The sequence below is a fragment of the Gouania willdenowi genome, chromosome 6 (assembly GCF_900634775.1).
Source record: "Gouania willdenowi chromosome 6, fGouWil2.1, whole genome shotgun sequence".
NCBI lineage: Eukaryota > Metazoa > Chordata > Actinopteri > Blenniiformes > Gobiesocidae > Gouania > Gouania willdenowi.
In genome coordinates, this window is record NC_041049.1 from 64,621,786 (window position 1) to 64,644,975 (window position 23,190).

A 23,190-nucleotide genomic window follows, 5' to 3' on the forward strand; every position below is an offset into this window, starting at 1 on the left:
ATGTTTGTTTCGGTGGATCCCTATAATTGTTAGTGTAATATAAATAATCTAACAGTACTTTAAAACTCTCTATAGATGCATTTATAGTTAGAGAGGCCAGATGTTTACTCACAAGTGCAAGATGTTCTCCTTCTGAATCATCACTAAAATTAATATTTTGAATTCACTTTAAGATAAAGGAAGTACTTATGCAACAGTTTAGGGTTGCACTAGCTTTAGATTATATATCTGCATCATTGGTTCACAGCTTAGTTGAGCAACAGCCAAGTTCGGTTTTGCACAGCAACACCAATAAAACAAAACGTTAGCAAAACAGAGAAACATTTATTTCGAGCAATGCCTAAGCATGTATTCTATATACGTTTATCTATGGAAAAGCTTGTGCCCGTGTACACACTTCAAACGCTCCCTTAAGCTCAGGGTAAATCCACTTTCACGGTGCATTAGCAGGGCTCCATGTGCAACTTCTATCAAAGCAAAGCGACATACATCTATACTGGCCTCCCACACACACACAGACACAGACACACATACATACACACACACAGACATATGGAAACATGCCTGAGGCAGCATGACATCCTCGGTGTGTGACAGGTGTGTTTGTTTGGGATGGAAATACAAGCTCCAGATCACACGTTTTGCCTTTTGCGTGAGGTATATAAATATGCTGAGGATACACAGCTCTATGTTTACAGCTCACAGGCAATTACTGACCTAGCAGCTCACTTAAAGCCATGCATTCACTCACATTCCGTTAGAACCAGATGAAACCAGGTTGGAGGAAACCTCAGCAGGAAACATTTTTAAAGAACAAGTGAAGACATTTGAAATGTGTGGCCTTCGGTGAAATAAATCAGCGCCTTTCCTACATTACTGTAAAGCACAGACGGGCAGCTTTTATCAGAGCGGGAGCCATTAAAATGTGATTGTCTGATCCGAGGGCCACATTATCAACATTTAGAATAAAGACCAAACTGAGCATTAATACAGGAAAGAATGATCTTTATAGTCATTTTGTGCAGGTTTTCTTGGTGTTTGAGATTGAGTAGACATTTTGTCTTTATTCTTGTCAATAAGGCAATTTGCTTTTTGTTTTTTTGCCTTTTTGTATGTTTACTGAGTCATTAATTAAGTGTGTTTTTCTTATAGTCTTGTGTTATTGTTGTCATTTTGTGTATTATTCTGTCATTTTGTGCAATTTACTTGGCATTTTCAGAATCAGAAATTATTTATTCCAGGGGGAAATTACTTGTGTTACAGAGGATCAAGAAAGAAACAAATAAAAAGAATAAAAAACAGTAAACAAAGAAAGAAAGAAAGAAAAACTTACATAATTAAGTAAAAGACTGTTAATTAAATAAGGATTAAATACAAGTGCATAAAACAATAAATAATACAATTGTACAAATATACACGGCAATCAATTTGGTGTCTATTAAGTGTTTTTGTACATGTTGCTGTTTTTGTAGTGATTTTGTGTTTGAGTGGTTGTTCGATGAAAAGCACTTTTTATAAAAAAAGACTGATTTAATTTGTTTAGTGTGAAATATTTATTTTTGTGTACTGTTGTTGACATTTTGTGCATTTTGCTGTCATCATCTGTGTTTCTGGAGTAGTTTGTTATGTTATAAATATTACAATTTTGTTTTACGGGCCACACAAAGTTAGACCGAGAGCCACATGTGGCCCCCGGAACGCCAGTTGCCTATGTCTGCTGTAAAGAAACAAGTGAGGAAGTTGTTCCTGCACGATGGCTTTTAATAACTAAATTAATTCTTCCACCTGGAATGTTCTAGATTAATCAAAACTTCTTATATTTTTACTAATGTGGACAGTTTAACATTACACGACCACATTGTTCAAGAGAAAACGACGGCTTACAGTATATATTATGATACAACCACTTAATTTGTACTTTTATCTAATTAAATCAAATTCAATGCAATGATAGATGTATAAAAAAAAATCCTCTACATGACTCCTATAATACAATAACTTTGGAGAATAAACGTGTTCTATTTTCCATTGATGTTATATTAAAGTCACACATTTCTTCCTTTTTTTCCAGCTTTTAAATTTCAGATCTCATTTTACAAGCAGTTTAAAATGGAAAGCTTTACCCAGATGTGAGGTCAGAGGCTTTCAGCAGCACCAGTGAATCCTTACAATATGAAAAACACTGCGGTGGTAGACGCACTTCAGGTTTAACCAGCAGCAGCAGCAGCAGACATTTCCTACTGGGCTCTAGAAATGCCACACACCTGAAAACGAGGTCTCCAGTCGCTTTTCAACGATACATTACAAGTCACACACCTGGGGCTCTCCCACTAAGGCGCCCACGCTACATATAAACTGCAGCTGTGCAATAGATGTTAGACTCCTTTTTTATCCTGCAGGAGAAACCGGTTTTCATTTATCATCAAAGACATACTTTTCAAAAGCAAAATGTTTGTACAAGATTAACATGACTGAACAATACAAATATTTGACAGCTTTGGTCATAAACAGCACTATTCAAAGACATTTGGTATTGTATGGTTAGTAAGGACTCTGATTTTCCATGCGCACAGACGGAGATCACGGATGTCACTTCCTGAAATGTAAATATTACATGGAATATACCCTCACATGTATGTTTTATTTAAATGTCACAATGAGTGGTTGAATGCACAAAAACACCAAAATATCAAATCTAATGCAAAATTTTGCAGAATACCAGACGTCACCCTCTGAAATGGAGATATCTATAAGACACTGACTAAACCTTTACCTACAATATCACGTTTTTTCAATTTTTTTTATAAGTGTAACAACAGATGGATGTGAAATCATGGATTGTGCAATTTTGTGTGATTTCAGCATGACCAAAACTTTACATAGATGGCCAGCTGTTTTGGGACTCTAACATCACCCCGTTGCTCTCCTAAAAACAGGTCATGTAGAAAAAACAACACATATATGTTTATTTCACCTACTGGTTAAGGTAGCACTATCTAAATGGAGGGGGAAAAAATAAGTATTTATGACAAGAGTTTGACAAAAAAACAAGCTGCTCATCTCCAAGGCCCGTTGACCAAATTTGTCCTGACATAACATTGGTTTAATGGTAATCTAGCATACAAAGCTCTAAGCACTGCAGGTATATTATAATTCCCCTTTTACCTGAATTTTCACCTGCCTCAGATTTCTATCCAGCAAAATGAAGGCCGGCCAAAGCAGCTTTTAGCACATGTTGAATGAAACCTTTGTGTTTAGAATGTTAAGTGGTTCACCACACAGAATTGAAAACTTCCAGACTGAAGAAAAGAAACTAAAGATGCTGAGGAATTCAGCTGTTTAGGTGGCAGATATGAGGCAGTGAAGATAATGAGGTTTCTCTACGTGTAGGAGGGTGTGGAGCATCTAAATGATGCTGATGCTTCAGCGTCTCGCTTCCTACAGAGGTTCCACTTCAGTGTTTCGACCTCCTCTGTTGATGATTCACATCCATCCACTCAACACAGTCTGCTAATGATGCTGCTCAAAGATTTCCGGGTATCGTCTTAATGTCTTTGACTTGAGCACAGCAGGGGGTCTACAAAACTGCCTACAAACAGCTTCCCATTTAGCTCACAGAAATATGAAGTTATTGACTGTCAAGTTTTCTAAACAGCATTAAATGGGTTGGCTAAATTTTACTCTTCTGAAATCAACAGAAAAGGTCACCAGGGTGATGTTTGACAAAAGAGGGAAATCTTGAAATCACACTCAACACTATTTATCCATCCAACCCCATATTTTAGCCACTCAGCTGACTGAGCCTTTCCAGCTGAGACATAACCTGGATTCTTCACTTTTTAACAAACACAAAAAGTAAAAGTCAATGGTTTTTTTTATGTTGTTACAAGAACCTGGGGACAGTCATTGACTCCAAACTGACCTTCACCGAAAACTGTGAGGCGGTTTTTAAAAAGGGAGACCAACGTCGAGCATGTCTAAGGAAACTGTCTCGTTTTCACATTCAGGGAAAGAGTTTGACTCTGTTTTATCAAACTTTTATTGAATCAGCGACGTCATGGTTTGGTAACCTGGCTTTAAAATGCAAAAGTTCCCTTAATGAAATGATTAAGTGGGCCGGTAAACTTATTGGTGAGTCCTAACCAAGTATGTCAGTGCCGTACTCCACCCAGATGCAGAGGAAAGCCAGATGCATTGATGGAAATTGTTCCCACCCTCTACAGAGGGAATTTTAGCTCCTTCAATCTGGCCAATGGCTGATGGCCCCCAGAGGCAAAACAAATAGGTAGTTTCAGCAATCTCCCTTTTAAAGGAGCTGGGCACAAGCTAAAAATTGCTTTTTTATCTTTTGCACAAGCACTTTTGACAGCTGCAAAGTCTGATCTGTGAGGAATTGTGCTGCAGAGTTTTTAACTCATGTATACCCCATGTTGGTCCTGTAAGGTTGCTTTTGTATGTTTTATGATGGTCTGCCGTATCCCTGTCTGTAAAACAATTTCACCTCCTGGTGCAGATAAAGAAACCTAACCTAACATATCTGTCACACGGTGGGAGTAAAATGAGATGGTTACATGATAATTACTAGTTATGTTGAATATTAGGTTTAGGCATTTAGTAATACAGCTACATTTTATTGTGACCTTAGGGAAAATATTATTGGACATGTTTGCTTAATGATTCACTTGTAATTTTTCAAAGATAGTAACTGTTGATGCTTTTTTGGGGGGGATCCTTCATTGCATGAAACCTAAGCTTAAACTTTGACTTGTATTCAATGATTATGACTACATTTTACACTGTAAAGAAACTACATGCCAGTGTTGGGTTATTGTTAACACTCAGGGAGGAAAGTAAGCCAGGGTGGGAGTGTACAGTTCTGGATGTGATTGTGTCAGGAACTCTGCATTCTTTCAGTGAATGTTGCTGATAATAAAAGCTGCAGAACATCCACACCTCTGCAAGTAAATTGCATTCATGAATCCCGCTGTCTCTGACTAAAGGGTAATAAATCCTGCCCCCACAGTAGCAATGGTTCACAATAAATGTGAGGGACAAAGAAATAAGATGGTGGAGGTGCATACACAACTTAAATGCTCTAACACCAAATGAGTGTAAAGGTTTTGATTTCAACAATGATAACTTTGGCATTTATGATTTTATTAAAATATTAGATATTGGTACAGCAACCACCCCCCACCTGCTTGTAAATTCACAGTCTAGCTTCGCTGTTTCCTTGTGATGCTTGCAGGGAACTCTTCGTTTCTGAAAGTGTGTAAAAAACGTGCCTGAATGACTAAAAAACATTTCTCACAAATCACTCACATGAAAAATATGAGTTTACTGCACCTAACCATCTCCTAAATTATTAAGAGCAATAAGAAATTCAAAAACATGTTGTTGGTTTGTTTTTTACAATCAAAATAATACACAGTATTTTCTGCTTCACCCAATAGGCAACAACATTCCTCTATGCTTGTTCCAGAAAAAAAATAACAAGCACATAAACCATGTGCAGTTTTTCACAGAAGAAAGATGCTTGGAATAGGTCGAGAGTGCCTGGGATTATAACAAGTGTTACCACAATGAATGGTGTTGATGAAAAAATATGTCAACCAGACACTGGAGTGGAATATGATCTCAATAGCTTTTGCTTCAAAACCCATACATTTACATACAACTGTGGAGCTATATTCACTAGCGGTGTGGAAAAATAAATCGATTTCACACAGCCACTCTCTCTCTCTCTCTCTCTCTCTCTCTATATATATATATATATATATATATATATATATATATATATATATATATATATATATATATATATGTATATATTTTTATAATATATATAATTTACTTTTTTTGTGTTTTTGTGCAATATTTCAGTGGTTACAATGCTTTCAATGTGTTGCAATGGTTACTTGATGCACTTGATTTTATGATGACTGTGTAACACTGCATTTTCTTTTTTTCAGTGAAAATGTACAAAAACACTAATAATAAATAATAAATAGGATGTTTTGAGGCAAATAGTTTTGACTCAATTTGTCCTCTGAATAATCAGTATATTCTGATGAACATATACAGCAACTTGATTCTTCATCTCTACGTTTAATTTTGATATTAACTGGATAGAATATCGACATATCATGATATATCGTGATAATATCGTACCGCGACCCAAGTATCGTGATATGTATCGTTTTGCAACATCCTTGCCAATAGTCACCCCTAAAACTCACAGGCTGATTGAGGACCTTTTGTCTTGTCTGAGGCTGCATCCGAATAGTCCCTCCTATCTCCTTTCCTACCCACTTTTCCTTAAACCCAAGGATGACATAACAGGGTAAAGGAAAGGTGTAAGGAGACTTCCGAAAGGAGTTAGGGAAAGGCCATCACATCGTTTTGACAATCAGACGCACTTCCACTAGGTGACGTAATAATACGACAGCGGTGTATAGGCTGAGATTTGTGCCACTAGAAACTGAATTTGAATAGTTGGTAATGAATTTAAAAGTAACAACTTGAAATTGAATTCACTGTTTTGACACTGAATTAGTAACTTGAAATTGTATTTTTCCTGTTGGAAAAAAAAAAAAATCATCTTAATACACCCCAAAAATTCAGTATTAAAAATTCAAATTCACTGCACGCAATTTAATTTCATTACACGGAGACACACTTCCAGTCCGTGAGGTTGAGCAATCAATCACTGATTCATGGAACTCCTGTTTACGTCTACGAAAACTAATTTTCGAGCGTTGAAGGTGTGACCATATAATCATACAATTAAGGCATTTATTATCCATATCTATATTAGGGATCGACCGATATGGGTTTTTTAGGGCCGATGCCGATTTTTTTCCCCCATCAGCCTTAGCCAATGACCGACAAGGACTGCCGATTTTCTTGAGCCGATACTACTTTTGCTCCCTCAATTTACATCATAAAAATAACACTATGATGATAATAAATGCTACAAGTCTCAATTTAAAAAAGGAACATTTATTGAAATTAACAAAAGTGAGGTAGGGTGACACAAAGTAAAAAAATATTTAACAAATAATAAAACAAGTGATGTAGAACAAAAAACGTTGCAGCAGCAGCAGCATGTAATTGGTTTCCTTTCCTCATCCGTTCAACCACATTCTGTGTGTGAGAGAGTTACTATCGGACAAAGCCAGTTATTCACTTTTCTCAAACTGCATGTAAACACACTGACTGTTTAACAAACATGCAGCACTGAGCCAGAATCACACAATTACAACCCTTGTTTTTAAAGCTTTTCACTTGTAGCTACAGTATACCACAACAATGGTTTTGTGTACCTGCTTGTCGATTTGGAGGGTGCTTTGACTGACTGACTCAATCACTGCCTGTCGGTCAACCTCTGCACCCTTCACCCTCAGTAAGCATCAAAGACTGATTCATCTTATGCTAAGATAATGTTTAGTGAGTTTGCTAATTTGTGAAGGATATGAGTCAGTCAGTCTAGCATCCATTTTCAAATGTAAGAAACATTCCTAAGCCGCACACTGGTCACCAAACTGGCTTGATAACACAACAATAAGCACAATATACACAACCACAATTTCACATCGCATCACTTGAAACCTATCAACTCCTCCCCACCCATTCCATTTCCTATCTTGTATCCCTCTTCCCTGTTAACTTCCCCACCCCCCTCCACCCCCTCACCTTGGTGTAACACTGCCCTCTCTTTTTTACATCCTCCCTTTAATAAAGTATTTCTTACCCTTCCCTAAGGAGGGCTGGTGATGGTCACAATTATGCAATGAAATAAATAAATTTATTTAATTGCAATAATAAAATATGCATTGCTGTTAAAAGATTGCACTTCTTGTCGTGTTAACCTTCGACAGCATGTGCAGACAAAGTGGAAAAAAAAAAAAAAAAAAAAAAGAAACAAGCCAAACCATAATGGTCAGTTTTAACCTCTACCTATATAAGTATTTAAAATTCCCATGCATTCATCAGATTATTCCTCAGTTTGTTTATTCCCATCAGTCTCCCAATGGGTGCTAGAGGAAGTATGCCAGTTGGATCAATTCTAGTGAGGAGCAGGAAATAAAAATATGGCTTTCATTGCTGTTATGTCTTGCTAATGTGGAACCAGTGCTTAATTTGTAAATCATAAGGTCCCGGAACACTGGCAGCATGTTGTTCCGGCAGTAAGAGAGAGACAAAAAATGTGATGGAATAAAAAAAAAAAACAATTAAAGTGCATCATGGCTTTGAACTGAGTCTCTGTCCAAACTTTCTTGTTCTTAATGTCCATAGCAGAACTTTTCCCGTCGTCTCTTTTCTTCTCTCTGTCTCCGATTGCTCCTCATGTCCCCTGGATAGTTCTCCTGTCTGGTGGAGGCAGGTGCTCCTGCATTAGCATCTTCACTACAGGTGCTGCTACTTGCTAAGCTAACTGCTGCTGCTGTGCTGCTGCTCCACGATTTCCACAGAAACAACCTCAGACTTCTTTACCTAAGGTTTAGCTTCACTTATTGGTTTAAACAAACTCTTTTTTTAGCCATTTTCTACTGTCTTCAAAGCTGACAAGACAAGTTTTGCAGAAAATCACACTTTAGACGTAGCATGGGGACGTGGCGTTACTTTCCCCTCTCTTCCTCATTCGCACTCAGTTTTTATTTTCAGTTTTGTGTGTACAATGTAATTTCCAGTGATTTAAACTCAATAAAAGACGCAGCTGTCCAAATCTAATACTTCAAAATTTAATCAAAACACTTAGAAAGCAAATGAGATGCTGGGGAAAAAAATGGGAGCTGGATCCAATAAAATAAGTATCGGTCAAAATCTGGGAGGTGCCAGATATTGCTACGGGAGGATCCGGCCCAAATTAAGCTCTGTGTGGAACAAAGGCTCTGACTTCCCACCATAATCTGATTGACTCAGATCTTACATTCAGCAGTCAGATCAAATCTATCACAAAAACAGCTTCTACCACCTAAAGAACATCTCCAGAGTGAAAGGTTTAATGGCTCAGAAAGATCAGGAGAAACTGGTCCATGCTTTTATCTCCAGCAGACTGGACTATTGTAATGGTCTTCTGACAGGAATCCCCCAAAAGAGCATCAAACAGCTACAGCTGGTTCAGAACGCTGCAGCTCGGGTCTTAACCAGAACAAAGAGGTCAGAACACATTACTCCAGTTTTAAAGTCTTTACACTGGCTCCCAGTCAGCCTCAGAATAGACTTTAAAGTTCTGCTGCTGGTTTATAAATCTGTGAATGGGTTTGGTCCAGAATACATCAGTGAGATGTTAGTCAGGTATGAACCCAGCAGGTCTCTCAGATCTATGGACACAGGTCAGATAGTGGAGCCCAGAGCTCACAGTAAACATGGTGATGCTGCTTTTAGTTGTTATGCTGCAAAGAAGTGGAACAAACTGCCAGCAGAGCTGAAGTCAGCATCTAATGTGAACATTTTTAAATCAAAGTTAAAGGAACCTTTTTTCTCTACTGCATATGATTGAGAGAGAGATTTATGGTCATGTTGTTGATGTCATGTGTTTGTTGATGATTTTAATTGATTTTACTGATGATTTGAATGTTTTATCATGTAAAGCACATTGAGTTGCCTTGAGTATGAAATGCGCTATACAAATAAATTTGCCTTGCCATAAATCAATCACTATTTATTCACACTGCTGCTTTTCAACCTGGGATTGCAGGTCTCTTAATCCCTTATCCCTCAGTAGGATAGCAGAGCCACAGACATCACTCTGATCTCATGAGTACTGAAGATGACCATATGTGCCTTTGATCAGTTGGTTCGTCAGCTGCTTTGTAGTTGTAGCTGATCAAGAGATTTCATAAAACCTTAGAATTTCACACTTGCCAGAAAAAAAAGGGAAACATGAGTTTCAAGTGGTCGATAAGATCTCCATCTCAAAGCAGATGATGGCAAAGAAAGACAGGCGTGAAAGCAGAGCGATGCACTGATATGCATCATGAGACTGCAACGGGCCTATGGCAGCTGGAGAAGTTGGAAAACGCAGTGGCAGGCCTAATTTACAAACTCGGCTCACCAACACATACCAGATGGCTTTAAGTGTTTACATCTGAGACAGAAGACTCGTCTATCTTCTTCAACTTTGTCTCATAGAGCAGTGCTTCTCAAATGGTGGTACGTGTACCCCTAGTGGTACTCAATGGCACTACAGGGATCCTTGAGAGAGAGAGAGAGAGAGATTTTTCTTTTTAATTTTCTTTTCTTTTATCTTCTTGTTTTGCACATCACAAATTTAGCTATTTTTAACATTTAAAACACTTGCTTTGGCAATGTAAACTTGTTTCTCATGCCAAAAAAGCTGTTTTGAATTTAATGGAATTGAGAGAGAGACAGAGAGAGAGAGAAAAAAAAATGAACAATGAGTCTTGGTGGTTGGACATTTTTTTTAATCTGAGTTCTTAACATGATCAAAAACTGATTCTAGAAAAAAAATGTCTTTGGAGTCGCCAGAAATTCTTGATATCAAAATGAGGTCACAATCCAAAAAAGGCTGGGAACCAATCCACTAAATACAGTTTGATTCCACTTATTTACAAAATGACATTCTTTAAAATGTTTTTTTATCACTCATTCATTCCATCATTATGCTCTATAGTCATTTTTAAAAAAAAATAGTATTCTAAGCAAAGACGGTATATGGATTCAGAAATAAGAGAAAGGGGGGACTTGAGCCAAAACAGTTTGAGAACCACTGTCACAGAGCACTCATTTGCATTTTGAACATATCACCTGTGACTTGTTACCCTTCTGAGTGTAAACGCATTTGTTTGCCTATTGCCTGGTTTGTGTCATTGAAGTCATCCTTGATATATCACTTTTCCAAATATCTCCTGATCCTAATATTGAAATACCCAAACACAGCAACAATAAAACCACTTTTATACTGTATATAGTTCCTGCGAGATTCATTTTGTCTTCTTTTTGAATTGTGCATGGTACACATTTTAGGACATCCTCAGGTCTCAGAGTGAGGTATCAGGTATAAGGAAAAGCGGTGTCGTTTATCAGACCAAACGGACTCATGTCTCAGTCAAATCTAACCCAATCACTTATCAAAACAACCTCTGTCAAATGACACGGCCTCAGGCTTCAAAATAAAAATCATCAGACTGAACGGTCTCAGGCCTTAAAACATGACATGGCAATTTATTTTGAAGGAGCCGAAAGTACACATGACAAAGTTAAAAAGCCGTTCTTTCGTGAATTTTTTTCAAAAGTATAAGATATATCAACGCATTGTTTGATAAATAAATACATAGTTAAATGAAACGTTGATATGTCTTAACCTTTAAAAATAAATAAATAAATAAAACAACAGCTTTCAAAATACACATATACGGAAATATACATGACGTCATCAATACGTGCTGCTTTGGATACGAGAGTAAGGGTAAGGATATAACTTAAATTTTTAAAAAATAAAATGAAAGAACGCCTTTTCAACTTACTTCGTCATGTGTACTTTCGGATCCTTCAAAATAAAACGCCATGTGTTTTAAGGCCTGAGGCTGTGCCATTTGACGGCGCTTGTTTTGATAAGTGATGCCGTGTAATTTTACGGTGCTTGCTTTGACATAAGAGGCCGTTTCATTTGGTTTTGCTGAGTCACAAATCTGACAAATGACACCTGATACCTCACATTTTGAAGTTTCACTTGACTTCCATGTAATAGTTCCAGTGAGATTTATTGTGTCTCCTTTTTGAATAGTACCGTATGTCACTTTTATGTACCACTAAAATCATGTGTATAGGGTGCCATGATCCCTTTACACAGCTGCATCACGGACGTGAACAATACAAAAGAGCTGCAATTTTGGGTTTCAGCATTTAACCACCGACAGAAAGTGGAACATACCCAGTTCTATTTTGTAGCTCAAAGCTTGTGTAAAAGGTTTCATTAAAGTGATTTGATGCTTGCCCACGGACATGTTGAAAAAGCCTAGTAAATCTGCAGATGCACACGAGGAAAGGCTACACAGAAACAAGATGGTAGCAATGCTGCAGGAATGTCTGCAAAAAGTGTATGGTGGGAGGGAGAAGATATTGGTGGCACCTAAACTCAAGAATGGAAGAAAACATCTGACGGATCGATTTTTTTAATCTGTCTGAGCCCTTTGCAGGCAATGCATTTAATTACTTCATGTCATATGAGCTCGACAGCCACTCTGTCATCAGGCATGTGGAGGAGGATGGAGGCTGTACGCAAGATGACTTGAAGGCACAACGAGCTTTGATGTTACATAAGTACAGAGATGGTTAAGCCATAGCTTTCACATTTAGGACCAATATTACACACTCACTGTAGTGTTTGAAAGAAATATTCATAAATTTGATATTTTGATTATTTGTTTTAATTATAATATAATCATAAATTATTTATTTTTCAATTTCCGATAGCCTACAGTATCTATAAGTTTGAAAGTGTCAGCATTTTGTGCTTTTCATAGCCATAAACATTGATATTTCCTAACCGCTATAAGGCAGGAGGAGGCCGCACCCCTTCTCAAAAGCACATTGCTGCTCTGCCTCTGTTCCCATAGCTTATTTTTGTGTTTGCGCATGAGCAGTCAGTTCCCCAAGATGACAACCATTTACGTAAAAAGGCAGCTCTCGAATGCTGCCTTTGGATGTTGCTATGTTCTTCCCTTCTACGCATTATACGAGTGTTTCCAACAAAACGTCAACACATTACCATCAGGAATGATGGAGCCCTAAAAAAGGAGCCTCTTACCTCATAGTAGCTTCTCACAGCATTACAGAACGCCTCATCTGCCACAATCTGAGTCTCCCCATTCAAGAAGGCCAGGAATCGTTCCTTCACTGCCTGCAGTTGCTGCTTGTTCACCTAGGAGACAAAATAAATGAAGAACAATCCATCATGAGAAGTAGAGAGAATTACAGAGGATCACAAGAAGGCAAACAGGAACTAAAACCTTTAAAAACAGAGTGTCTCTTGTATAACTTGGCCCTTTAACAGCAAGTGCCTGACTCTCCAAATGAAGCAGGTAGGTTAAAAAAAAGTCAATAACCCAAATGTCATGAGCAGTGGTCATTTCTGTGCAGTGAACCACAGCTGACACCTGGATATGATTTTTAATTTTTTATGAAGAACCACGGCATCACTCGGAGCATCTGCATATGTATAAGGTCACAACAGCAGGCGGGTAAATTAAACCATTATTCTTTTGGCCTGTTGCAACACTGCCAGCAACAAATACATTCTGGAAATCAAAGTGCCAATTTCCCACTGACACAAAGTGAGCAGTGATTTATCTCCTGCTGACAGCTTTTTGTGTGGGCTTCGTTGCCTCTGCCGAGTCTAAATGGAGCTGTCGGTTCTTTGCCTTTAATCAAAGAAAGGGGTTGGGGAGGCGAGGATATGGAAAGTTATGAAACGCATCATGAGCATCACAGTTTATTGAACTTAGAGGTCATTAAAAGGTGTGAAAGCACCTGCTGCAAGTCAGCGTTGAAGCAGAAGATGATAGAGAACCGTCAGTCCACCATCAAGGAACCAGCTCTTTGAATAGCTTTAGGGTTGGTAAAGCTCTTCCTGAAACTCCTTAAAGGCAGTCAAATCGCTGTACCCTTTGTTCTTTGGTTATTTCATTTAAAAACCAAATCAAAATAAGAAAATAAATGGTGTGTTTATTTTGTTTTGCTGACATAAACCAAAACAGAAATACACAAAAAAAAAAAAAAATCAAAAACAGACAAGCAGCGTTTTTCTGTTTTAAAATGAAATCTTCTGTTTGTGTCATATTTTGATTTTTACTCACTTTGGATTTTTGATAAAAAATGATCTTGTAGCATGTTGTCCACCTCACACCGACGGCAAGAAAGAGGCGTAATTTGTGTCGATGACATTTTGTTAAAGACTTATTGATGCTGGAAGTCTGAATCTGTGAATATCGTGCCAACTTTACCGAAAAGTGCTCAAGTCCAAATAGTATCCAAATAAACTGGTGACTGGCTATCAACTGGGAGGCTGGTGTGAGGAACAACAGATGTTAGAACTTCTACCATTTGACACTTTTGCAAAAACAATTACAGCTTTTTTGAGGGCAGTAATTTTTTTAATTTTTGCACAAATTAACGACAGCCATCAACAGACAGAATTTGATCACAAGTAACGAGGAACGCCAATAGATTCATTACACCACCTCTGGTTCCTTTAATCTCATATAATGTGCAGTGTGCATGTTTTACATAACATCCTTTTTTGATTTATTCATGTATTAAAGACGTTTCAATTATTAATAAAAATAATAATAATAATAATAATAATGCATTGGATTTTATATAGCGCTTTATTATAGACACTAAGTGTTTTACAATGATGTGCATTAGTCTTTCACTCCACACACAGTGGTGGTGGTAAGCTACTATTGTAGCCACAGCTGCCCTGGAGCAGACTGACAGATGCGAGGCTGCCATAGTGCGCCATCACCAACACTCACACACACTACATTCATACTAGCCAATGTGGGTAAAGTACTACTGAGCCACAGTCACCCACCACTTTAAAATATGAAGCTCTTGTATTTCTGTTTTGATTTTAAGTCAATAAAACTGAATAATTATTTGTTATTTTGATTTGGTTTTAAAATGGAATAACCATGGAACAAAGGGTACATGATTCAGTCACTCCAACAAAAATGGTTGTTCAATGGCAGAACAGTAAAAAAAAAAAACAAAACATTGTCACAAGGAGAACATAGAGATTTCAAGCGACACAGAATTCATTTCATGCATCATTGATTTCTGAAGTGAGTCATCTGAATTGTCTCCAACATGATGCAGCAGCAACAAGCAGATTGATGTAAGCAAATAATGCACAAGAGGAAAAATAGTTCTGTTCCCTTTGGTTATTCTAAACTTGATTATCTTGATCTGTCCTAGAGAAATAACAAATCCTTTAGCTTGAAACTAGTGAGAAGATGCAAAATAAAGACACTAAGTAACTAAGTTCTTCTTACTTTGCAGCTGAACTGTAAAGTGATTATACAACTATGGTTCCCTGTCAAATTGCCCATGTTGACAAAATGTATTGACATAAATATAGGACTTTCTTTTTTTAATAACATTGTAAAGTCATTCCATGTGCAATTTCTAGGAATGAAAAACACTAAATCTAATCATCCCGAAGATTTTCATACGAGTTCATATATTGGTTTTTCCAACATTTATCTCCTTCTAGTGAAGCAGTCCTGGTTGATTTGGATGTTGTCGTACTAAACGGATCTCATTTAAGTATTTCAAACACTTGACAAATCTCATTTACAGCACAGAAAAAGAAGGTACAAGGCAATATGCTGCTTTGTTGCCTGTTGTTTTGTTTTTATTGTGCCAAACAAATGTTTACAGTGAAGAAGAATGGTGCTACAGACAAAAGAAGGAGCTCAACTCCAATCTAAAGTTTCTAACGTTTGGGAAAATTTCACTGAAGAAGTGTAAACTGAAGTTCAGCTCTCATTCCATGGAAGCACTACGGCGATTCTCAACGCAAACACCACAAAGCCATTCTTTTTTCATGCAGCACAGAGAAGTGAGATGGCAAAAACTGTTCACCATAATTTTCGGACTATAAAGCGCACCGTTATATTGGCCGAATTCCAATAATTTAGCAAATTTCTAAGAAAAATGTACACACACACAGAATAATTTAAATAATACCAACAGCACACACAAAAACAACAACAAAATAAGAGAAAAACATACTGAATGAACAAAAACTGAATAAATAATCTATGCAGGAAAAACTAAATACTGTTTGATTACACTTATTTACAAAAAGAGATTATTTAAAATGTGTTCTCTCTCGTTCATTCCATCATTATGCTCTATAGTAGTTTTTAAATAGTTTTCTAAGCAAAAACTTGTAGTCTGATAAAGGAGGTACTTGAGCCAAAAAAGTTTGAGAACCACTGCTCTAGTAGACCCTTTTTAAACAAAGTAAAAAAAATTTTTTTTAAAAAAAGCAGAGAGCCAGAAGGAGGGACTGAAACAAATTGGACATTCAGGCACAGCTCTGAACAGTACTCATCTGCATTTCGCTGGGAAAAGCTTGCAGTCATGCAGTCGCAACTTCAGAGAAACACCCAAAGGCTACTGTTTATAAGTGAAGTCTGAAAAAGTCAAATAATTAATATGTACGCCAATACAGTCCTGTGGTGCGGCCCTCGGCCTAATTTTATGCGGTGTCCAAGGTAAATGTTCAAAATTACAGAAAAATTCAAAAAAAAAAGCAATAATACATAAACAAAATACAAAGAATTACAACACTGCAAAAATACAAGAGAAAAAACAGAAAATACTCCAAAAACACACAAAACGACAAAAATGAACAAAACAACAACAGTAACACACTAAATTACTCCGACTTCTGACAGGGTAAGTCATATCGTGTATTTATGTTGTCATTTTACATTTTGTGGAGTATTTTGTGTGTATTTCTGTTGTTGTTTTGCTTGTTTGCTAGTTATGTGGGTTTGTAGTCAGTTTTTCTGATTTTCTTGTCTTTTTGTGTACTTTTTTCATGTAATTTTGTATATCGTTTTGAGTCTTTTTGTGTATTTTGTTGTCGTTTTGTGTTATTTGGAGTAAGTTTGTGTATAACTGTTGTCGTTTTGCTCATTTTTGTAGTAGTTTTGCGTGTTTTTGGAGTATTTTCTGTGTTTTTCTTGTCTTTTACTGTATTTTCCTATAATGTTGTAATTTTTAGTATTTTTTAATGTATTCTTGCTTTTGTTTTGTGTATTTTTTTTTGTCATTTTGTACCTTTACTTTGGGGGACGCATAAAATTAGACCAAGGGCTGCCAATTGCCCATGTCTGCTCTATGTGTTATCTGTTACTGTATAAGTTCTCTCTGAGTCATTCGATTTCATTTATTGTCCCAAAATCACTCGTAATGAGTTTATTGTACACTCTAATTTGGGTTTAGGAGTGGATACACAGTTAAAACCCACTTCCACATTATAGCAATGGCTGTGTTGCAAAGGCTTACGTAACCCACAATAAAGGTTGTTCAGGCCAGAAGGCTGTTTTAATCTAGACTCTTTCTTGCTCGAGGAAAAGGTGATAAGTAATCGAGGACAGGACACAGATTATTTGGTTTGGACGGGAGCAAGAACCTCACAGTGGCAGATCAATAAACAGGACCGTCTGTGTGTGTGTGTGCGTGTGTGTGTGTGTGTCATGAGACAGACAGGTATTTTCCTGCAGTAAATTGACCACTTCTCCTTGTTGCAAATACCCCTTTAGGCTGTCACGATGCTGCTGTGGCAGAAAACATGACTCCATGTCAAGGTGAATATAATACATGTCCGATTATAAATTGATGGAAAGATTACATTCTGTGTAAACACAGCGCTCTCACACACACGCACACAATATAAAAAATTCCCATTTTTGTTGTCCTGACATGACATTTTGAAACAGTAAAATAAACTCAATAACACAGCCCAGTCAGTGTTGCTACGCACTAAGTTAACTAAAACGTGGCAATAGTCTCTGCCTGGTGTGGAGTTTCTTCACCGTCTCAGGAGAAAACAGCGTAATTAACATCTGCAAAATAGCTGTGACATCATCCATCTGTACTTTATACACACAAAAACTGACCTTATCATGTCTCCCCACGTTACTACCCCGGTAGCTACGTCACTGGAACGATTTGGAGAGCAAAAAGCGCAACTATGTTCAAGCGACTCATCTGTGTGAACTAAGCATGTGGAGATTATTCGATACGAATTGGTATCTAGATACAAACGTGTGCGATGCGAGTGTATCTTTTCATTCAGTATGCATCGTACTATTGACGGGTAAAATCGTGATGCATCGGTCACTGCGTGCTTGCATCGGTAAAATCCATGGTTGCATCGATTTTTTTGTCCATCCATTTTCTGCCCCGCTTGTTCTTGTTTTCAGGATCGCGGGCGATTTTTTTTTTAATCTAGTATTTCATTGTATCCTGTGTTTCTGAGGCACATTGAATGCACCATCACTACTGTGTGTGCTTTGACTGATGCACATTTCTACCGCAACAAAGCAGTTGCAGCAGCTATAGATGACATTTATAACACCTAAATATTTCAAATCAGGTGTGAAGATGGTAAACTTGACACAATGCAGGTGGTTTGTAAAGAATGCTTTGCTATTAAACCTTACACAAACTGAGGGGCTCACTCATATCAATACGGCTGCCGCTGCTCCCCCTAACTCAGATTCCTCCGAGACAACAGAGTTCCAGCAAAACTGGTCGGAAAAGTATCTCAAATAACTTTGTCCAAGGTGGTACTCTGGTAGCGCCCTCTCCCCATGATAAAGCCATAACTGACACCAGAACCATTTTCAAAAGTGTATTTTAATTTGTTCTTTTGTTTATCTTATGGACATTAAATATGACTCAGTGAATCGGTTTACAACTGCTGTGACTAGTGTGAATAGCACGGTATTCAAAATGAGCCACCCAAAATAAAGCTGATGAGTTGCTCTAGCAGTTACCACTCTTTAATAAAACAAATAAAAACTAGTCCTTCTGCAGGTCTTTGCTGAAACGTGGCATTCCTGACAGGCCACCAGCTTCCTGCTAACCCTGGAGCACATCCCAGCCTCACGCGCACGGACACACACTCATTTTTTAGCAGCCAAGGTGTCCCTCATATTCAGTCAGTGTGGGTTCACTACAAACTACATAGCATGACAAAAGTCTTCAAGCAGTTATTTTTCTTGGTCAGTAGGGAATGCACTTGCTCCAAAACAGAAGAAATCTTATTTGACCCAAAACATCACAAAGACAAATAAGCAGGGCAAATAGTAACTTTGGATTAAATTACTGTGGCACGCAGTACTACACTAAAAAACATAGGTGTAATCTATCTAACAATTCATAATTACTGTATTGTAACATGTAAGTCTACACCTCCAAGCATGAAAATGGCTTTTGCTGACTATCAACTAAAAATGTTTATAGTAATTGTGTTTTTCTGTTATTCTGTGTATGTTTGTTGTTTTTTTCAATGTGAGGCATTTCGTGCATTATTTTTTTGCGTATTTCTGTTGTTGTTTTGCTTGTTTGTTAGCACTGTGGGTTTGAGGAGTTCTTTTTCAAGTTTTTTTTGTCTTTTCTTGTCATTTTTGGTAATTTGAATATTTTTATGAGTAATTTAGTGTGTTGCTGCTGTCGTTTAATTTTTGTAGTAGGTTTGTGTGTTTTTGGAGCATTTTACAATATTTTCCTGCAATGTTGTAATTCTGTGTATTTTTCTGTCATTTTGTACGTTTACTTTGGGGGCCGCATAAAATTAAACCGGGGGCCAAATGCGGCAGTTGCCTATGTATGCTGTATATCAGCGGCTAGCTTATGATGACACTGAACAAAGCATACATTTTATGCTTGTAGGTATAGTTTGGAGCAGAACTACATGCGAAATTACATTTGGTATGTTTTCATCCATAAGTTAACAGAAATTTGTTTTGGGGGATGATGAAATCACACAGTTGCTGATAATTTAACGATCCATCTACGGGTTGCACTCATTTTGTGCACTCACTGTCATGCTACAGACATGTTTATGCATTTATTTATCCTGTTAAAACAAACACATGAAAAGAATAAGTGTGAAGTTTTGTTCATTCACATGAGGTCATGAAGAGAAGTATTGTTGCTTCTGCTGCACGCAGGTCACTTCTTTAATAACTAGAGAACCAAAAATAAAAGTTTCTTTTATTGATGATCTGTGGCTTTTATATCTTACATTTTTATGTTAAGCTTGGGCTTTATCTGCTGTAATTCTCTTGCCTGTGACGGCAGCCCTCTCCAAAAATAATAACCATGATCCAGGGAATGGAAAATCCTGAGATAAGACAAACAGCAAAGTACAAACACATTATATGTGACACTTGTCGCTTTGTGCTTTTGAGACAATAACAGCAATCACTGGTTATTGCTCATTTGCGGTGCAGCATAGAGGTTTCCATGGTGACCTGACCAGTGGTGACATCAGGTTCAAATCCCTGACAGCTTGGTCATTGGTGGTTACAGGAACAAAGTAAGGAAGTCAGGCTTTCATTACTGTTTTCTCAGCCTCATCCTGATGTAGTTGGTGACTGCAAATCTCCTTTAAAGGTCCAGTATTATGCCATTTTTCACCCATCTCCATTTGTTCTAAAAACCCCAACACTAGTATTTGAGGTTTAATATAAACTCGCCTGTTTTCTGGAGTTTTAACCCTCTGAAAAATCACTTTCAGAGCGCTCCTAAAACAGGCAGTTTTTCGGGCCTTTTGCATATGCCCGAGTAGGTGCAACAGCAGCAGTAAATCATTACCAGTATTCTTTCTCCTCCTTACTTCGCCTGACCACAGAAATAGTCCATTTAAAACAATAGTACATTGTTTTGTCTGACTGCTACTTCGCATTGGGTCACAAACACATCACATAATCCCATGAAGGTGATACAAGGCGGTATAACGGCTACTAAAAGTGAAACTGATTGTGAGCGCTTTTTAGTTTATCTAAATACTGAAACTGAATGTAAAGGTATAAACTTTGATAGTAACTGCATTATCAACCTGCCTCCGCTATGTTTGTTAGAGGGAGGAGCTCACATTCTTATGTTAGGTAGGAGGAGCCAGGATTGTCAGGCGGAGTTTCCACCTTATGACTCATAAGGGGGCAAAAATCCAACACAAAATGTTGAATAGCGAAAGAGGGAGGAAACAGAACTTTTTCAATTTTGGCCCTCTGAACGAGGCTATAGGAATGTATATCACTGTAGCAAATCCATTATAAAGTGATTTTTTCATAATACTGCCCCTTTAATGTGGTTGCTCCGTCAGTTCCTATAACTTTGCTTTTATCAGTCCATGGAAAACAGGAGCAGCTTTGGACAGAAACCGTTCTAATGATCTGTTGGTGCCATTGTTCTGAGTTATTGCATCAACAGAGCAATCAGTCTGCACCACTTGAAGACGATCTACTGAGGATCATTCAGCAGGTTTGGGCTCCTGAGTAGCACACTCTCAGAACCTTGAGAACCTTGTTGATACTATCAAACAGTGAATTGTGTGTATCATTGCACCACTAATACAACCTACCTTTACTTCAAAACATTTTAGTAACTATACAAAATGGCTTCAAAGCCTGTCAATAGCAACCAAGAAAACATTGTTCTTTTGTGTTTCGACAGCTATAAAAAGCAGCAGTACATGCAGTCGTTCATGCTAAGTCTTAGCAATCACAGCCCTCTGACAGATACATTTATGCTTCCCGATTCCCTAAAACAATGCTGATAGTTACAAGCTGATTAAGTCACCCTAAGGCAGATCATTTAGACAGGCTGAGACAATCAAGGAAATGAATCAGGAATGAAAGGTTTTGAATCTGTCAAAAGCGTCTACTCTTTAATGATAGCTGGTGGTTTGAGCAATGGGCCAGAAAAGCTTTCCAATGGCTCGCAGCAGGAAATCCGATCAAGAAGAGAGGAAGGAGAAAGAACACGGGTGGAGGAACGCAAGCTTTAACACGGAGTGAGGCTGGAGATAGAAAGTGTGTGGACGGGGGAGAAGGGCAATGACGGCTGCGGCCTCCAAGATAAAAATAGAAGCGGAGGGATGCCTGGGCTCGTCTGCTCAGGCTGTTTGAATCAATTGATCATAGCTGCACGGAGGAGAGTTGAAGTCTTTTATTAGGTTAGCGCTTTGTGGGAGCTGAGGCCATGATGGTGCCATCTGACTTTAAACCACTTCATCACCAGCAAAACACAATCCAGGAGTACCAGCTGCCAGAGCTTAAGACATGATGACCATGAAATGAACATGTGAAAACACAAAGCAGGAGAATTCAGAAGAAAAGGTTTCACTGCACAACGCTACAACTGTGGGCTTTTTGGCCCAATCGAATTAAAGTGTGACCAACAAACTCAAATACCCATCAAGGGACAAAGATGTGTCTACTCCAGTGTTACACAAATAAGACAATTGTTTTCTGATACACTTTGACATTTTATAAACTGCGTGCAATATGACAGTGTTTCATTCACCTGTTTAGCCCCTGTTTAGTCTCAAAAATTTACACACCCACAACAAATAAAGTTTTTCTAAAGGCAGGCATACAATGCATGCAATTTTTGGCCCATTTTGAGCCAATTTTCAACTTGTGCGTCTTTTGTTGGGATCGTGCGAATCTCTGCTAGATCATGTGTTGTGCATCGTGTAGTATAGATGGGGTCACGAGAAGCAATTAACACCTCACGACTAGCTCCCAATCAGCAATCGTATGGTCGTAAGGAAATCAAACATTTGAAATCCAGTCGCTCCTCATGAGGGTATCTCACAGTTGAAGCAGTACCACGGACCGGCTTACCTTAAACTCTCACACTGCGCATGTGCGAACACCGTAGGACTGCTGTAAAATAGACGGACCGTACTGCCCACGTCTGTCCAGCCAGCTCCTAGTCCATCACATCGCCGTCTTTTTGCTGAGATTTGCGAGTGTCTCTCCACTTCCAGGTTTTTCTTCTTCGTCTGTTTTAATAACGACGCTTCAGAGTTCTTCTTCTTCTAATTTGTACATTGCATTTCTGGAAACAAGACCCCAATGTGTCGTGTATGAACGTACAGTGTGAGCAGTCAGATCGTGTCAGAGTGTCGGTCCGTACAATGTGAGAACAAGAATCGTGAGCTGCGCACATTCGAGCTCTGCGCACAGTGTAACCCAGCCTTAAGATTCTACATGACCTAAACGGTTAATTTTTGTTCAGATTGAGGTAGGACTATTAGTGGTTACAGATGATATGAAATTCTGGAACTATATGATACTGAGTGACAATAAATAATGTTTTAAACACATAAATCTGTAGTCCGAATAAAAAAAAACAGAGATTTAATCAAATATAAAGCCAATTCTCAGTAGGGAAGGCTACAAAAGCAGAAATAAATGAACTAATGTATTGAGATCAACTGCAGCAAGTTTGGTGATAATAATAAACAATAGGCCAAAGATTCAAATGTTTTTGTACAAAAAAGTTCAGGGGGAAGCCCACATTGCCACAACTGTGCCAATTTTTTTCACAAGTTTGGGAACAAGTGTGTAACTGTAATATGTCAAATTGATTCCAATCATATCTATTCTTTATTTCAAGCCA

The 23,190-nt window shown here is 37.9% G+C and overlaps 1 protein-coding gene across 11 annotated transcripts in view; it reads right to left on the reverse strand.

Annotated features, from left to right (window-relative positions):
- cadps2 (Ca++-dependent secretion activator 2) overlaps nt 1-23,190 on the reverse strand; it is a 230,459-nt gene that overhangs the window by 177,302 nt on the left and 29,967 nt on the right. For all 11 annotated transcript variants that reach the window (XM_028449449.1, XM_028449448.1, XM_028449438.1 and 8 more), the window contains exon 2: nt 12,776-12,889. In XM_028449449.1, coding sequence (XP_028305250.1) covers nt 12,776-12,889 — 114 coding nt within the window. The remainder of the gene's footprint in view (nt 1-12,775; nt 12,890-23,190) is intronic.